At 37.9% G+C, this 19,755-nt stretch overlaps 1 protein-coding gene across 1 annotated transcript in view; it reads left to right on the plus strand.

The window, feature by feature from the left end:
• TBC1D5 (TBC1 domain family member 5) overlaps positions 1-19,755 on the plus strand; it is a 470,928-nt gene that overhangs the window by 274,675 nt on the left and 176,498 nt on the right. Inside the window, exons 11-14 of the mRNA XM_084621915.1 lie at positions 4,322-4,414; positions 5,917-5,963; positions 6,057-6,126; positions 16,089-16,261. Of these exons, the coding sequence (XP_084478041.1) occupies positions 4,322-4,414; positions 5,917-5,963; positions 6,057-6,126; positions 16,089-16,261 (383 nt within the window). The remainder of the gene's footprint in view (positions 1-4,321; positions 4,415-5,916; positions 5,964-6,056; positions 6,127-16,088; positions 16,262-19,755) is intronic.

The following is a 19,755-nucleotide window of genomic DNA, read 5'->3' on the forward strand; positions in this document are numbered from 1 at the left end:
GGGCAGAAAATAAAATTAATTGGAATGATGAAAAATTTCTAATATCTATGACAAGTGTTCAGTGCAGTAGCCAAGAATTGTGGTGCTGTGCCAAAGTCACAAAACAGCCAACTAATCTTTCTCTTCTTTGTCCCTTCTTTTTCCACTCCCATCACCACTACTTGTTTCCAGGATCTGCATTCTTGAATCAAGAATGCCTCCACAAAACTATCATCAATAATAACCATCTTTTCTTTGTATTCTTGGCCCTCTTGCCTGTAGATGACTTTCTCTTTGAAAGCCCCTGTCAATACTGTGTCAAGGACTAGCTGACAAGAAGTGATGCGTGTGTGGTGAGGTCAGCATATAGTTTTTGGTGTCTCTTAACCCTGTCAAATACCTGTCCATGATAATCCACTCATTCAGCCTTGCTTATTTCATTTTGTTTCTAGGAATGAAGCCACAAATCCTAAAATAGGTTCAGCTGATACAAAACATAGCGCTGGTCTGCTTAGCAGTTAGAGTTGCGCTAACACATCACTCAAGTGTTCCATGCTGGCTCCCAAGGGAACCACAAAGTCCAGTAGAATGTGTTTGCCCTGATAGTCAAAGCCCTTCATGGGACTGGCCCTAGCTACCTTTGAGATCCCCTCTGCCTTTGTGATTATGATCTCCCATGACAGCTACATTCCTTGGTACATTGCAACAGTTAACTGGTAGGAGAAGATTCATACATGCAGTAGATAACATTTTTACAGGAACTGGACCTAAATTATGGAAGTCAGTCCTTTAAGAAATTGGTGTAATATCAAGTTTGAGAACTAATTACAAGTGACGTACCTTTCTCTCAGTTTTTACACAACAAACACCTATTCATACACAAATGTAAACAAGCAAACAAAAACCTTTTATGTTAATGAAGCTATTTCTCCAAAAGGCTTGTGTGGAAGAACAAGAGATCTTGTTATTATTAGTTTTGGGTTTAAATGTTTGGGAGGCACTCTGGGTCTACAGTGACTTGGGTCCATATAAACCTAGCTAGATTGTAGATTTCCAAGATCTGGAACAGTGTTATACCTCATCAGTTATACAAGTGGTAAAGTTCAGAGCTTTTAATTGAAACTGTTACTGTACTTAAACATTTAATTCACAATATCAGCAAAGTTTTACAATGCTTTCTTACAAGGAACAATTTGTATGTTTGTTCAATATATGTGTGTGTGTGTATATATATATATATATAGAGAGAGAGAGAGAGAGTGTTTGTAGTAGGTTTCATTGTCTTTTTTTGACCAATATAAAGTAAGATTTTATTTGACTAGCAAAATATGCTACTCTCCCCAGTCATATAGAATAGAATGAATAGAATTTTGCAAAACAGTAATAGAGACTTTTAAGATTTAAACATCAGTGGATCTTTGATTTTCTAAAAAGCATTGGTATGTGTAGAAGTGTAAAGCGAGTATATTTATTTTTCATAAAAATATGTTAAAATGATCATTAACATTGTCTTCAAAAGGCCGTACAAATTTGGGTGCCAAAATTCTGGCTCTAGTTAATTAAAGAGAAATAAAATAATTAAGCTAAGCCATTAGGTCAACCATTGTTCACTCATAATTTTATTGTCTTTTTCAATATAATGTTGAAATGTATCAATTTGTATTTCATTTCTAGAAATGCTGTATTTCTGGTTTTCTTTTAAAACCAGGGACTGTATTATGAAATCAGCATTTTGCTGCTGTTGGCAAGTGTCATAAAATTATCTGAATTCTGTCAACCCTTTTATTAACACTAAAAAGTTCTAGTAAACTGTTGATGTACTGTAGAAAAATATGTGTATATAATACACTAGTGGCTTCTACTACCAAGCCAAAAATCTCTAAATGTTTAAAGTACTCCTTTAACTGAAGAACAGAGGTGTCTTTTTGAAATCCTGATATTTTATCATCCATTTGCTCTTTTACTGTTTCATGTGGATAGTCACTTAATGATTCTGCTTTATTCACAAGTTATTATGCTATAATATTGGGAAATTGTGTGCTATGCTGGGCTCTTATCTTCTATAACTAATCCTATCTTATGTCCTTTTATGTTCTTACTCTGTAGTTTGTATGTTTAATTTTTTGGTAGTCAGTTTGTGTTAGACAACCATTCTTGGCAGCCTCATTTCTCTTACACAATTTTCATATGTATGGGGTGATAGAAGATTTAGTCAATAGTAGATTTTATATTTATGCTTAACTTTTAGGGGGTGGGAAGTCAATAAAATTACAGCCTACGTAGCCTGCAATTTATCTCAGTATTTTTGGCAGTTTTGTCGATCTTCTTCTCTCTGGTCCTCCCAAACTCTCTTTTCTCTTCCTCACTCCCATGCTGCAGATCTATACCTCTCTCCCAAACCTGGTGGTGCTAACTAGTGATCTTATCACAAGTCTTGCCATATTTGATAATTTTCTGAAGGCACCCGTTCATGGAATAATCAAATGCTTTAATTAAAAAAAACCACCCAAACATAAATTTCTAATCCTCATTGTTACAGAGAAAAGCTTGAAAACATTACCCAAATGTTCCCTAAAAGCTCAGAAATCGGAAGCCAAAGAGAAAACCCTCCAAATTTATTGTTTAAAAATCCTATGATTGGGGAGGGAGGGCTGCTGACTCATGATTTTTGAATGTATGGGATTGGTAATACTATAACCTCTCTCATAAAACCTGTCCTCCAAATATCTCTGTCCTCTTCAAGGACAAATCCCTCTCCCTACAATATCCTGCTCCCTTGTGTTTTAGGAATAGGTATTGAAGAGGGAATTTCTTTTCAGCATACTACTGCTGTTCTATTCTGGCACCCCTACACTCTACAGATGAGCTTCTCCTCCCTCTGTGAGGCTGAAGGGACCTATCTGGTGGTTCTGGGCTCCATGTGGTTTAACTGGCTGTGGCACACCCATCCACATGAATTGCATCAACTTGAGGCAGGAGACTGGAAAGGCAGTTTAGTGAAGCGGTCAAGAAGGTGATTTGTGGTCCTATCTGTGTCAGATACTCTCCTGACAGGCATGCAAGAAATCTAAGTACACTCTAGGAATTTTAGGGAACTTAACACTGAATATCCAATTCTTAATATCCAATTGTCCCTGAAAAAGAATGGTGGATTAATTGTCTAAGTGAGCTGCAAGAGAAATACAGTAATAAACATATTTATGAAATTACACCTTTTAATATGTGTGCTAATGTGTCTGACTGAACCAGTACTGCATGGTATTTTCTCTCACGCTGCATCTGTTTCTGCAGAGGGTTGCTTTTTTATTCTTCTTTTTCTTCATTTTAAAAATTAAGGCTGGAATAATCAAAGGGGCCTAAGGGAGTTTAGGCTTCTTTGAAGAACCAGCTTGACACCCTAAGTGTCTCTGATTGTGGTCGGGGAGAAGGGGAAGCCTTTCAGATGTAACCTCAATAGGTACAAATAGAGGCAGAAGCAATAATTTGGGAGAGGTTTGCTTTGTCTTTTTAATCTCTTTAATGGGGTGTAATCTTTTTCAGCTAAGTGATGACAATTTAAAATATCAACATAATGAGGTATTTCACTGCTGATCATTCTATCCAAAATATTCATCTGATCTGAGATTGTGGGAGGAGTTTGAATAGGGCACCATCACTGGCTTGACCCCTACACATTCTTGACTCAGGGTTTTTTGGTTTTGCAGTGTAGATACCAAACATCTGAAATAGAACAGCACTAAAGTTTTGCCATGTATTGGCTGGCAGAGGTTTTATACATCTTTCCGTACAAATCCTTCAATATAAACATAATGAAGATACTTTAAAAAAACCTTTTGTTTTGGTCTCCATAGGCATGGATATCTCATTTTCTAGTTCCCCAAATAGCTGCCTTTGTTTTTTCCAAAGGCTACTGAGATCCCCGTTTTGGAACATTATCAAATAAAAGTCAGTTTAGATTTCATAATTTATCCTTATTGCAGATCTTGATACTGTAGCTCATGATTGTAATTATCATAAATAAAATTCATATTTATGAACATAGATCTTGGAGTAACTGCCAGGTGCGGGTTTGTCTACCGTTGCCAAATTGTTGTCTGTTATGTTATGAAAAGGGAGAATAACTTGCTACCCATATTTTACAGGCGAATAAACACTTAGATTTAATCAGAATTTAAAACAAAACCCATTGATTATGAATCAATTCTAAGAATGTAAATTTTCTTGCTTTTCATTATGCTGCTGCTTCTGATACTATTGGCTGCTGGATGCTGAGGTGGAGCATTACTGCGCTGGTGCATGAATGAAACATCTTACTGTACTTCTGTTTCCTTTTAATGTTTAGGGTATGCACGAACTTTTAGCACCTATAATCTTTATCCTGCATTGTGACCACCAAGCTTTTTTACATGCGAGTGAAGCTGCACAGCCAAGGCAAGTGTTGTATATTTATCCATGTAATATAGAAATTGTCACATTTTTCCATATTATTATAGAGTTAAGAATGAACTGTATCTTCTGTAGAATTAACATATTGGCTTTAAGGTCTATCCAAATAAAACCGATAGTTAAGTTTTCTTTTATTAGTTTTTTGTTTTATCATGATTAACAGGTTAATCTTTGAGATGTATTAATTGCCCCGTACCTCCATGAAAATCAAAAGTAACTCATAAAGGGGCTTTCTGGAGAAGAAGTAATTCTTACATTTTAGTCAGTGAAAAAAGAAAGAGGGGACCAACCAGAGGAAAAGTATCAACTTAAAACCGGTACATATACTATTTTCACTGCATTGTACAAGACCCAGATGTGCTTTAATCTCTGTCATTGTGGAGAGGAGGCAAATCAAAGAAGTCCAGTCCAGGAATGGATAAGTTGTGTATCAACATTTTCTTGTCATACCTTTAAATAATCACTATAGAAAAAAATTGCAGTGATCAATAACTCTTTCATCCCATACAAGATTTTTAATAGCTATATTATGTGACTGTCATTTAACTTCAAAGTAATATTAAGTTTAGGCATTGTTTCTCCATTTCATTAAAATAGTGTACACATAAATGTTGCAACACACATTATTGTCCCTCAACTAAATTCAAATGCCTTTTATTCTCTTGCTCCATGAATAAGGTTTTACTTGTTCTTTAACAAGTTGCCTGCTTGAATCACTTAGTGTTGTGCAGCCATATTTTGCAGTTGTCTTGCTTTTGGAACCCAGCTGCATTAATATAATTTAATTACCCCTGTTATAACATAACCTCTCTTAGCAATACTTAACAAGATTGTTTAAGATCAGTGTTAGCATAGGGATGGAGTGTGCTTACATGTATTTGTTTTCATTCAGTGTCTATCTTTAGAAATCCTGAAGTTGCATTACAAGATGCTCTTCAGTGGAAAGTAAGCTTGCAGGATGCTCAGAATAACCACATAATATGCATAGCATCCCATTCCATCCCCACTGAAAAGGGAGCTAGGCAGCAAAGTAGATGGATAAGAATACTGTCACTGATTAATTGCTGTTAAAATACAATAAAAATAGAAGCTATTAAAACAAAATAAATTAATGTTTTGATATTGCATATTTGACCGGTAACCATATTTTTTTTGTTTTGGACAAACAGTGATAGATTGTGCAGTAATCAATTAGTCTAGATCAAGCATATTCAAATAATACATTGTGACATTCAGTAATTTGTTATTTGGAATAATTAGATGGTTACTTCATTGTAGCTCAGACAAGGCAGCTAATTTGTTTTTGATCTTTATAGAAAGGAAAGACTTCATTTGTTCAATGGAGTTACTCTTTTTAATTAAAAAAAAGGCTAGTTTTTCTCATTTGCACTTTATATAAAGTTGGCTTATAAGTACATAATAGTACATGGGGAACATTGACCAAAAATAAATATTCAAATTTTGATTGTTCCTCTTGGCTGTTTCAGTGAGGAAATGCAAGCGCTTTTGAACCCTGAATATCTGGAACATGACGCCTAGTAAGTTTTAACAACTTCCTGTTGTGTTTACATTTCCTTTACTTCTGCAGGCAATGTATTATTTAACATCAAATTTCCATTTTTTCCCCTCAGTGCAATGTTCACACATCTTATGAAAACTGCAGAACATTGGTTTTCGACATTTGAACATGACAGTCAGAAGGTAAATATTGTTTTAAAAATATATATTTATAGTACTTGCAAGTGAACATGCTTTAACACAGCAAAATGAAATAAGTTGAAAGTAACAGTCATCTTCTTAATTAAATAAAAAATAAATTCCTTGTAGGCTTCCTGAGTATCCTTGTAGGTAGTAATTGCTTGTAGGTTGCCTCACTTGTAGAAAGTTGTCTAGTTGACTGCTTGTGTTGTATATTGTAATTCAGTTTACAGTTTGATCTGCAATAATGGTGATCATTATGTAGAGTAAGCAGATGTTTGTCTTGAGTTTGTTCTGGGCAGAGTCTTCTGTCTTGCATACCGTTGTTGCCCTGACCTCCCTCTAGAATCATAGAATATCAGGGTTGGAAGGGACCTCAGGAGGTCATCTAGTCCAACCCCCTGCTCAAAGCAGGACCAATCCCCAATTAAATCATCCCAGCCAGGGCTTTGTCAAGCCTGACCTTAAAAACTTCTAAGGAAGCAGATTCTACCACCTCCCTAGGTAATGCATTCCAATGTTTCACCACGCTCCTAGTGAAGAAGTTTTTCCTAATATCCAACCTAAACCTCCCCCACTGCAACTTGAGACCATTACTCCTTGTCCTGTCCTCTTCTACCACTGAGAATAGTCTAGAACCATCCTCTCTGGAACCACCTCTCAGGTAGTTGAAAGCAGCTATCAAATCCCCTCTCATTCTTCTCTTCTGCAGACTAAACAATCCCAGTTCCTTCCGCCTCTCCTCATAAGTCATGTGTTCCAGACCCCTAATCATTTTTGTTGCCCTTCGCTGGACTCTCTCCAATTTATTCACATCCTTCTTGTAGTGCGGGGTCCAAAACTGGACACAGTACTCCAGATGAGGCCTCACCAATGTCGAATAGAGGGGAACGATCACGTCCCTTGATCTGCTCGCTATGCCCCTACTTATACATCCCAAAATGCCATTGGCCTTCTTGGCAACAAGGGCACACTGCTGACTCATATCCAGCTTCTCGTCCACTGTCACCCCTAGGTCCTTCTCCGCAGAACTGCTGCCTAGCCATTCGGTCCCTAGACTGTAGCTGTGCATTGGGTTCTTCCGTCCTAAGTGCAGGACACTGCACTTATCCTTATTGAACCTCATCAGATTTCTTTTGGTCCAATCCTAGGTCCCTCTGTATCCTATCCCTCCCCTCCAGCATATCAAGCACTCCTCCCAGTTTAGTATCATCCGCTCTAATGATGATGGTGTGCTCACCTATTTAAGAAGGATAGAATGTGCAAAACGGGATGGGGAGTGGCACTCTGTGTGAGAAATGGCATTACCTGTTTTGAGTCACTGATAACTCAGAAGAAATTTGAATGCTTATTGATCAATGTCCTAACAGACCACTGAAAACATTGGGAACAGGATGATAGTTTTGTAAGGAGGCAATCTACAATGTGTCGGGGAAAAAAGCTGTGTGATCATAGGAGACTTCAGTTTGAGTGACATATGCTGGATGTCTCCTGCTGCCAATACTAAAATATTCTTGGAATTTGTAAACATTATATGTGACAGTTTCATAACTCAAAAAGTGTTGCAGCCAACATGAGGGAATTCTTTATTGTCCAGCTATAGTGAAAGAAGGACAGGATACACTAGATATGATTTTAATCAGGCAGCAACTTTATTATTAGATATCTAGTACATGGGGAACATTGACCAAACACGAGGGAGTTCTTTATTGTCCGGCTATAGTGAAAGGAGGACAGGATACACTCGATATGATTTTAATCAGGCAGCAACTTTATTATTAGATATCTAGGACTGCCTGACAGGTAAAAGTGCACAGTGCCAGTAATCCCAAGTTCATTCAATAACTACCTGGGGAGCTTCCACCAGCCCTCCCTGTCTTTTTCCAGGTCCCCTAGCCAACCCGTTGCTGGGACCTTCCTATCCTCCCTACCACATAGGAGGTTAAGTGGGCTATAAGAAAGGGGGGTGGGCTCCCTGCCATACCATTCATAGGAATCCCGCACACCCCTGCCCTGTTCTGTTCCTTTAACCAACACCTTTTTAAGTCCTTTATCAAGCCATTTATCCAGTGACTGTGTGTACCTTCCTTGTGAAATACCTGCACTGGACATCCGCCCCACACTTACATAGTGAATTGCAACATATTAGCCTAACTCCCTTCATGCCTCACATCAACAAAGCCCTCCCTGAACACAATGTGGGAAAGACGAAAAAGCCTCTACTCCACCTAGGCCTATCTGGCGATGAGGGGAAAATTCCTTCCCAGCTCCCCTAAAAAGAGGTGGCTAGTGCAATCTCCGCAGCAGGTCCTGACTAAATTGGTATTTTGCCACCTAAAAGGCAGGGAGGGTGGATGCTGCCTTGCCTGCTTTGTGGAACAGGACACCTGGGCTTGCCCCCTTTTAATTCCTTTTGCCCTTCCGGTCTTAGAGGATGAATCAGTGTCACAACCCTGATCCATTCCTCGCTTTTGCATCAGCTTCCGATCTCTCCCCTCCCCACCCATTCACCCATAGCACACTGTTCCTCTTCCCTTAGCCAGCCGGATAATATTCCCCCTCCCCCACTTAAAGGTGCAGTGCGGTCATTAGACCTTGTCCTAACAGATAAAGAGGAATTGATCACAGAACTAAAAATTAATTGTAGTTTAAGTACAAGTGATCATGACTTGATCACATTTATAACGTGCAAGCAAAATAAAATCAAGACTAGTAACATATATACTGGTGCTTTAATAGCTCCAATTTCACAAAGCTGAAAACTATTAGGAGCCAAGTCAGTTGTGAGGAAGAATTTAATCAGAAAAATGTGAATGATCATTGGAAGTCATTTAAAAACACCTTACTAGATTCCCAAAAAGCCACAATTGAGGAAGAAGGTCATACTGATTAATAATTTTGTTTTGGTTTAGAAGGGAAGTGAAGGCAGCTGTAAAAATTAAAAAATAATATACAGGTATAACAAAAAGGGGAAGTTTACAGTAATGAATTTTAATCAGAAATTAGGAATTGTAAAAAATTGATAAGGGAAGTCAAGGGATACAAGGAGAAATATATGGGAGCAGAGTTAAGAACAATAAGAGAGGTTTTTAATATATTATGAACTAAAGAATCTTGATAATGATATTGGTCCATTACTAGATGAAAATGGTAGGATTATCAATAATAATGTAGAAAAGACAGAAATTTTCCATTAATATATCTGTTCTGTATTTGGGGGGAAACAGATGATAGTCTCATCAACTAATGATAACTCTTTCCATTCCACTAGTACCACTGGAGGGTGTTAAACAGCAGCTACTGTTAGAAATTAAAGGTTAAACATTTTAAAATCCACAGGTCCAGATAACTTGCATACAGGAATTTTAAAAGAGCTGGTTAAGGACCTCACTGAAACATTAATATAGAGTTTCAGTAAGTCTTAAAGCACTGGGGAAGCTCCAAAAGACTGGAAGAAAGTTAATGTTATGGCAGGTTTTAAAAAGGATAAACAGAATGACCCAGATAATTATTGGCCTGTCAGTCTGACATCAATCCCAGGCAAGATAGTGAAGTGACTGATACAGGACTCAATTACTAAAGAACTGAAGTAAGGTAATATAATTAATGCAAACCAACGTGGATTTATGGGAAATAGATTCTTCAGATTAACTTGATATCTTTTTTGATGGGATTACAAATTTGGTTGATCAAGGTAGTCGTGTTGATGTAATAAGACTTCTGTAAGACGCTTGGTTTGGTACCACACAATATTTTAATTAAAAAACTAAAACAATATAAAATTAACATGGCACACATTAAATGGGTTAAAAGCTGGCTAACTGATAGGTCTCAAAATGTAATTGTAAATGGAGAATCATCATTGAGCCAGTGTGTTTCCCGGGGCGTCCCACATGGATTGGTTCTTGGCTCTGTGCTATTTAACATTTTTAACAGTGACCTGGAAGAAAACATAAAGTCCTCACTGATTAATTTTTCAGGTCACACAAAAATTGGGAGAGTGGTAAATGATGAAGAGAACAGGTCACTGATTCAGAACATTCTGGATCACTTGGTAAACTGGGCACAAGCAAATAATATATGTTTTAATATGGCTAAATATATACAAGAATGTAGGCCATACTGACAGGATGGGGAACTATATACTGGGTAGCAGTGATTCTGAAAAAGGTTTGGAGATTGTGGTGAATAATCAGCTGCACATGAGCTCCCAATGTGATTATATGGCCAAAAAAGCTAATGCGATCCTGGGATGCATAAACATCTCGAGTAGAAGTGGAGAGGTTATTTTACCTCTGCATGTGTCACTGGATGACCACTGCTGGAATACTGTGTCCAGTTCTGGTGTCCACAGTTCAAGAAGATGTAGATAAATTGGAGAGGGTTCTGAGAAGAGCCACAAGAATGTTTGGAGGATTAGAAAACATTCCTTATATAATGATAGACTCCAGGAGCTCAATCTATTTGGCTTAACAAAGAGAAGGTTAAAGGGTAACTTGATTATAATCTGTAAGTACCTATGTAGGGAATAAATATTTAATAATGGCCTCTTCAGGCTAGCAGACAAGATATAATATGATTCAATGGCTGGAAATTGAAGCTAGCAAAATTCAGACTGGAAGTAAGGTGTAAATTTTGAATGGTGAAAATAATTAACCGTTAGAACAATTTTTAGCAAGAGTCATGGTAGATTCTTCATCAGTGATGACAAGACTGGATGTTTTCTGAAAGATTTGCTCTAGGAATTATTTTGGGGAAGCTGTGTGACCTGTGTCATACAGGACATCAGACTAGGTGAGCACAATGGTCTCTTCTGGCCTTGGAATCTATGAAAAACTTTGACCTCAGTGCATAGTCAGAAGTGTGAGACCTCCATAGCTAACCAGGTGTCTCTTGTTGTTTGCTGTTTCATTCCTGTCTAAATATTGTCTCCAGCGATGTTTCCTTTTGGGCAAAAGTTCCTCCTGTATTGATTTCTGTAGAATTAAGTTCTTGGCTCTTTGTTCTTTTCTGTTTTTCATCATCATCTTGCCACATGATATTAAATGGTTCACAGTTTACAGCACCTTTAATAACTCCTACCTGTCCACCTTGACCAAGTGTCCTCATGGCTTCATGAAAATACCCTTTTGATAAATGTTTACGAAGTTGAAATATTACACTTGAACAAGAAGATCATGCTCAAGCAAAACTGTATCCTCTCCTTTTCCTGCCTCAACTCAGATTTCCAATTTGCCTTCACTCTTGGTAACTTGATAACACAGTACTCTCCTTCTCTTCTTCCCTCAACTCCCTCATCCACAATTACTTATCTCCACCTCCATGACACTGGAGTGTACCTTTGCTTAACTCCTGGTCTGTGCCTTCACCTCCTCTCTTCTTAACTACTGAATGTTTTGTTACCCCTCTTCTTCTCTGGTTTCTGCTCTTCAGACTTGGACTTTAGTTTTCTGCATATTTTTATCACATGTGTAAAGCTGGGCTATATATTACTTCATTAGTCAACTCCATTTAGTTGCTTATTCATTTCAAAATCTAATTAAAACAATGCCAGGCCCTTGATAGATTCTCTACAGTCTACCTGTTGTACCTTGTCTTTCTGTACTTTTACCCGAGCATCCTTTGCTCATGCAACACAGGCCTCCTTTCTCATCCTCATTCTGCAACAAAATTCCTGTATCTTCCTACCCCATGGACTCTCTTTTCAAATCTAAGGGTTTTTTTTCCCCCTTTGTATTTGACTCTTAATTTCTTTCTTACCTGATTATGTGTTTAACTCCCTGCAGTGTTTTGGGACAGTTTGTATGAAAGACACTATGTGAAATGTAGTCATGTTCTGTATGGGACCCAAACCCATTAATAAATCATTTTCTGAGAGACCTTCAGTTTTGGGTTCACTCACTGCACTTCAGTTTTCTCCAGACCTCAAAAAGAATATCAGAAGTTCTTGACCTGCTGCTCACAAACAGGGAAGAATTAGTAGGGGAAGCAAAAGTGGATGGGAACCTGGGAGACGGTGACCATGAGATGGTCGAGTTCAGGATCCTGACACAAGGAAGAAAGGAGAGCAGCAGAATACAAACTCTGGACTTCAGAAAAGGAGACTTTGACTCCCTCAGGGAGTGATGGGCAGGATCCCCTGGGAGAATGACATGAAGGGGAAAGGAGTCCAGGACAGCTGGCTGTTTTTTGAAGAATCCTGATTGGCAGCCTTGGGGGAGGGGAAAGGAACTGCTGAAGGAGTATAGAATGGAAGGAGGGGGGAGTGAGCTTTTTATGCTTTCATTATGAACCAGCTTGTTCTGTGGTTGGTGCAAAAAGGTGAGCCTCGGTTTGTGTGTCCAGGCACTCCTGCCTTCTGAAATGAGCTCTGATATTAAAAAAAATATGTATCAAATAAAACTGGATTATTGTTCATACAAGCAGAACTTGGTGAATTATTTGTAGCAAACAGTTCATATGATGTGTATATCCTTTCTTTCCTCTTTATCAGCTGACAGAGAACCAGTCATGATTTTTACAAATTGGTTCAAGTGCAAGTGCCTGGACACACAAACCATCCCGATGTGTAGAAAGAATAGTAAATATGGCAGACGACCAGTTTGGCTTAGCAGTGAAATCCTTGCTGATCTTAAACACAAATTTGTTTTTGTAGTTATTGGAATAATTTGTCTGAACTAATCAGTCTGTGGATTAATCTTTGTATTAGATTAGTCACCAAAATCATGGCCATTTCACAATCATGTTTCTCTCTATTTGTGGAATGTTGGATGTCTCCAAACAAGAGACTTTTTTAATTAAAGAGCAAATTCTAAGGAGTCTCAAGCTTGCAGCTAGTAGTGAACTTTCCAGTTTTCTTGTAATCCACGGATTATCTTCCCTTACCCTACTCCTGTACGTAATTTTTCGAGTGTATTATGCTGTTCTTAATTCAGATCCACCCAAACACATCCCTCTACTTAGCATTCTGTTCATTGCCTTCCTCATTCTGAAGGCTATTCATCAATAATACCTGAACAAGGGGACCGCTGCTAAGAGAATCTTCTGTGTGGGAGCTCTCCATCCTACAATCACCTATCCGCACTGGAAACAAACATCATAGTGCCATTCTGACCCTACACACCATTCTGGTATCTTTAAAGGGCAGCCACATACACTTATGTACTGTGAGGGCTAAACTTCCTACCAATCAAGCCTATTGGCCTACTTCAAGCCCTGATTCTCTGATTGACTAGTCATAACACTCCTTTCTGTAGTGCTGTATGGCCATCAGTCATAGGATCTCAATGTTTTAAAATAGTAATCAATTTGGCTTCAAAATACCCTATGACAAAGATGCATTTTATGGATGGGCAAATTTTGAGGCACATTTTTTAGAACCCTTACATCTTCCAGAATGGAGAAGTTGCCCATTAGATTAAAAAACAATACTGACTGTAGTCTGCCTAGAAGTTTTTCTGACAGAAAAGCGTGACTTCTGTGTCCTATGCTTCAAGGAGCACATTGATACACAAGATAGGCCCTTGCACTTTGACATCTTCAAAATTCCCAGACAGACCTAATGCATTAGTATCATCTGATTACACTAAACCTTTTGATTCCATTGGTGTTTCAAGATGCCAGCCTAGTGATACTGAACACTGGCAGCTCAAGGCATGTATTGCCTCCACTGAAGCCCCAAGCTCCACCTCTGGTGAGAAGAGACTACTCTACCTCTGACCTGCAACAGTCTGTGTCGCTATTTAGGCACAAAGGAGACCGAAAACTCTCCTGAGGCTACATACGTCTCCACTGGGGATGAAGAGAAGGGCAACGAATGTTAGAGATCTGGCATTCCCATTACTTAGCGAGAATGTGACTAAAGTAATCAATCTCTTATATACGGAAGACCATCCATGATAGGCAGTCCAAGTCGATGGTGGCTCCCTCTGTAGGTAGTTTGGCATTGTCACCCACCATTTCCTATACAGGTTGGTAGATGGGATATATCTCCTAAAATCTGAGAGCAGCCAGCTGGAGACTCCAGCCTGTAAGACCAGAAGGAGGCAAAGTGGAAGTCAAAACTGTAGAATGTTCTGACATTTTCTTCCCTGGGCTGATAGGTCATTTGCTCCAGATCTCCCCTTCTTGTCTCACAGACTCTTCACCTCAGATTCACACCACACCTGCCTCTCCTCCCCGCCCCTTCTTCCTCCTAACTAAAACCACACACACACCTTCAAAAAAAATCAGTGAACTAATGTGCTGTTTGCTGACATCACCTAGTTCACTCTGCTTGTGTGTTATGCCCCTTTTGTCTCTTGGTTTCCTTGTATTCCCCCAGCTGTCTGAATCTATCCATTGCCTCTTGTCTTATATTGGGGCTGCAAGTGCTTTGGGTCAGGGACTGTCTTTTTGTTCTGTGTCTGTACATCACCTAGTGCAATGGAGACCTGGTATATGACTGGAGCTCCTGGGTGCTGTGATGAAAGTAAATAATAATAAAGCGGGTGTCTGTTTAAAAAAAAAAAAAAAGTACCATATCAAAGATTCTACCATTTCTTGTAGAATTCCTCTAGAAATGGGTAGAACCTTTGAAACCAGCTGTAGTTAAGAGCATACTCTGCAGCTAGTTCCTGGCTATGAGATGAATAAGGGACTGCTACATTGTTATGGGGTAATACAGTGCTCCTAATCTGATGAATGGTTCCCTTTTAGTAACTCGATTCCTGGGAGTTCATATTTCACACAGTGAAAGCCATTTGCCTCACTTTGCAGAGTGACTGAGCGGCAAGCCTCTGTGACACACACCTTACCTTTCTCAGGAATAAGCTGATGGTGTCAATTACAGTTTAATCATCCTGCTATGGAAATCCCTTTGTAGGCTTGATGTCAAGAAAGGTTCCTATGCTTTTATCTGGGTCAGACTAAAGCTTTTACAATGTCTACTCAGGTTTTTGTTTCATTTTATGCTAACTTAATAGATTCCACAGTCTCCAAGAGCATCATGTCTTAAATAGCTGCCTTACTGCTCTCATTATAACAGTCTGGTGGGCCAGCAATTCAAAGAACATGTCAAAGCCCATTCTGGGCAAAACAAAGCCTGGATCCTGCAAATACTTAAGGGTATAAAAGACTTGCATTTGTGAGACTACTCACAATACTTAAAGTTAAGCATGTGTATGAGAGTTTTCAGGACCGGGGCCTCAGTTTTCTATGGCAGCGAGCTCTGGATTTATTTCCATTAAAGATATTTTAAAAGCAATTACATGTTATTTTTCCTGCAAACTTTCATTAAAATCTAGGACTTTGATTTGTCCTGTGCTTTGCCAGAATCAAGATTTGGTATCAAGCTGTAACCCTTTTGGAGTCTTGTGATCATTTTCCCAATCCCTTATATTGTTTTTACAATATCTCTTATTTTTGTATTTTCCCACTTATTTTTTTTGGTGGTATTTTATTCACCGTATCTGCTAATTTTAAAAGTTTAACAGTTTCAGTAGGCAAGTTACTTCTCCTGACTTTTCTTTTTAAAAAAACATACCTTTAAATAAGACTGGTCCAAGCACATTTACTTCGTTTCTTTTAAAAAAAAACAAACATTTGTTAAGATCTGTTGCTTTATTACATTTTTTCATTTATTTGTTACTGGACTTTTTAGTGCCTGACACTAGGAAACCTGCACAGACTTGCGGTTCTGTCATTCTGATTACATTTTTACTCTTTATCAACATGGGAGCATATTGACCAATAGAATGAAGTTAACTTGAAGTGGGGGGCAGGTGCCTACAACAGGTTCCCCTGCAGTGGACTGTGAGGCACTCCTGCCAGAACCAGAACTCTGAGCTGGGTAAAGTGATTTGTTGAGATGTTTACTTCAGAAGTCCACGATTACAGGAAAATAATTCTCTCTCATGTACATCTATACTGATGTTTCATGCAAAGTGTTCTAATAATTCATTTTCTGTTTGTTTTTCTGTCTTTAGGAGAAAGATGCAATGATGACGCCTATACCATTTGCGAGGCCACAGGATTTAGGTCCATCTATTGCTATTGTAACTAAAGTAAACCAGATACAGGATCACCTGCTGAAGAAACATGATATTGAGCTGTACATGCATCTGAACAGGCTAGAAATTGCTCCACAGATTTATGGACTGTAAGTGTTTATAGTGCCTTGTTTATTTTAATTGCTTGCAATTTGTTTCTCTTAAATTAGGGAATATTTGCCCTACTTGTTTTAAAACATTAATGTCTTCAGGAATAAAGGAAAATGTAGTTAAGAAAAAGCACTACTTACCTTTGTGTTCATGTGCTTATTCTGCTAACCACACATCATATGAAAATGCTTTATTGTATGCCTGGAAGTATTTTTGTACTACAGTTTTCTGAAGAATTTACTTGAAATATTTTTGAGTGGGAATTTCTGGAAAAAGACTCTTCTAACGTCACCCAGCTTCAGTTTTCTAAAATGTAGAAGTTCAGTTCAGTTTGATTATTCTGTATACGTGGGACAGTTGGGAACCCATGTATATAGTTGCCATAAGCGAATATGTTGCTGTTTTACTTCAGGGTCAAAGTTTTTGTAAGCAATGCTGACTAACAATTTTACCTTAAGTTGGGCTCTGTCATGTTGTTTCCTTGGATATGAATATTGCAGATTTATCTAGGTTACTAGAATATCTGTCTTATACAAATGTCAAGGTTGTATTGTGATCTTTAAAGATGAAGTCTTAACTTGAATCTGTAGTAAAATGGAAGAAATCTTAAGAGACATAATCATTTAAGATCTAGAGGATAATGGAACTGAGAACAATAAGTAGCCTAGGTTTATAAAGAACAAATTTTATCACACCTGATTGCTTTTTATATAAAATTACCTTCATTTACTAATTTTATAACATGATATACATAGATTTAGACTTTTGTAAAGTCTTTGATACAATCTCTCGCGTAATCTTGCAAAGTTAAGCTAAGTGGGCTGTGATATGAACCCTGTCAGATAAACTGAAAATTGGCTGAAGGGGCTGCAAACAAGGAAAGATCAATGACAAGGTGTTAAAATTGGGGACAAGGCAGATTATCTAGTTGGGATACTGTATGGGTCTCATTTTATTTAATAATTTTACTTATGATCTGGAAGAAGAGGTAGACAGTTCTTTACTGAACTTCACAAATCATATTAAATTGGAAAGTGTATAAGTACCAATGAGGACAGAAAAATAATGCTCACATACCTTGAGAGTTTAGAAATATGGATAGAGAGAAAATAAGAAACAACTTGGAAGAATACAAACTGATATGTTGAGACAAAACTGATCTATAACACAGATATGCACTGGGAAGGCAAAACCTGAAACTCCGTATTGGTGAGGAGTAATCATAGAAGGCAAAGTAGATGTGAGTTTGCGGTGCAATATGGCAACAATGAAAGGACAGTGTGTTCTCAGGTGACACACACACGGGTAGAAAGAGTGGAGACTTTATGCTTGTGGGATGAAATTTAAAAAAAGGAACTCTTCAGAGAGACTATCAAGAAAACTTTCTTGACAGGGAGGTATTAAGCTGTAAAATTATCGATAGCAGCAGTGAAAGCCCCATAAATTAGGACACTTTTAACCAAGGCTGGGCAAAGCTCTAAAAAATGTATCATAGAGAACAAACCAGCATTGTCAAGGGAGTGGACTAGATTTTCTAGCAGGTCATTTCCATTACAAATTTCTGATTCAGTGTGAAGTACTTGAAAAAAGTGAGGAAAAATAATGTGAGCATATTGTAATTATTCTTGCCTCTAGTGCTGTCAGATAGGCACTTTTCTGAATAATGGTTTACAGTTGTGCGCAAGTTGACTGCCTCAAATGCCAAATTTTGTGTAGTGGTTAATGTTTTTTGAGCTAGAGGAGACATTTCTAGTCATTTTAACTATTAGTTGTAGTTACGTTACATTTCCAGCTTAAGTAAGGTAACTACATCAAGAGCTCATGAGAGCACATTGATTAAATTAGTTGCAAAAAGTGTTTGCGAACAAAGGGGTTTGGGTTTGGTTTAGTATTTAACCATAATTTAAATCACTGTCTCACAATGCACAATCCTGGGAATATTCTACTAAAATGGTGCAGGAGCAAGAGGAAGGAGATAAGACGGATAGGCAGAGTGAAAGGTTTGTAATAAGTAATGGATTTGGGATAGCCAGTTGGACTGAGTTCGGCAGCCTCTAGGTCTCTTTACAAATACAACGTGTCTTGAACTTTTCACAGTTTCAGTGATAGGTGAAGGACAAATATTTGTTTATAATTTATGTAACTTCATATATTTGTTTTTAACATTTTAAATTTAGCAGCAGTCATTCTTCTATTTGTAATGACAGAGAAACTTGTTGAAGTCACCGGGTCAGGATTTGTGTATGCTTTAATACTAATTTTCAGAAGCTTCTTCCTTGTGCGGCTAATATTCAGAAATTTGACTTGGTTACCTCCTTTTAAAAAAAACTGTTTACTTGAGCACTAGGTCAGTACAGTACTTGTGGTATGACTAACAATTTTGCTAGTTCAGATCAAGCATCTGAATGTTCTGCTTGATGATTTCTTTATTTAGTGCTTGTTTTATTTGAGACAGCCATCAACAATATCTATTTTTCCCCATACCATATGGCTTGCTGGAATGAGGGACCAGGGATATTTGACCTTGTGTTACAAGCTCCATGGTATCTTTAGGACAAATTACGTCACAGTGATGAAAATAATTTAAGGGAGGAAAGGTTTGTTAGTGGGTTGTGTGTGCTTGTGGTCTCATTCAAATTGAAGGGGTAAAAGTAGAAGGATGGAAACATTTACAACTCACTGTGTTCATCTTGTAGCCAGAATAGTGATATTTCTTTGGATTATATTAAATATACAGAGAATTTGGCCATTAGAGAAAAGTGACCCAGGAGACAGAGAGAGAGAGATTATTTATTTATTTTTTTATCCACGGCATTGGGACCTGTGTTCCTGTACCCTGCCATTGTGAGTCAATGCTGACCAAAAAGGGAATACCATTAGGTGTGATAAGCTAGTTTGCTTTTCATGTCCATGTAGTCTTTTGTCTCTCGGATGCCCAAAACATGTACCAAATGTGGTTGTTTTAATATGGACACCTGTCTACTATGTGAAATGTGACCACCAATCATACTAGGCCACTGCGCGCCTTCAGATAATTTTTCAGCAACTATCAACATGGGCTGGGTTTGAATGAGCAAAATAAAAGTGAAAGGCGGTTTAACTCCTTACGAACCCCATGAGTTATTTCCGGTGTCTTTGGGGTTTTGCAGTCCATGCATCTGAAGAAGTGAGGTTTTTACCCACGAAAGCTTATGCTCAAATAAATCTGTTAGTCTTTAAGGTGTCACCAGACTCCTTGTTGTTTTTGTGGGTACAGACTAACACAGCTACCCTCTGATATTTGGGGTTTTTAACGCTTTAAATAGTATGTGTCAGAATAAAGCCAATTAATGTTTATGGCGATTCTACGCATTGAGTATACAATACGAAATAAATGAATCTGTCTCAGTTACGTCTCATTTGACTATTTTGTTGTTGGAAAGTAAAATGTACAAAAATATATTTAAATGAAACTGTAAATTGATTATAGTGGTAGTTCAATGACAGGTTTTCA

Source organism: Lepidochelys olivacea (genome assembly GCF_965140295.1).
Source record: "Lepidochelys olivacea isolate rLepOli2 genome assembly, chromosome: 2".
Classification (NCBI taxonomy): domain Eukaryota; kingdom Metazoa; phylum Chordata; order Testudines; family Cheloniidae; genus Lepidochelys; species Lepidochelys olivacea.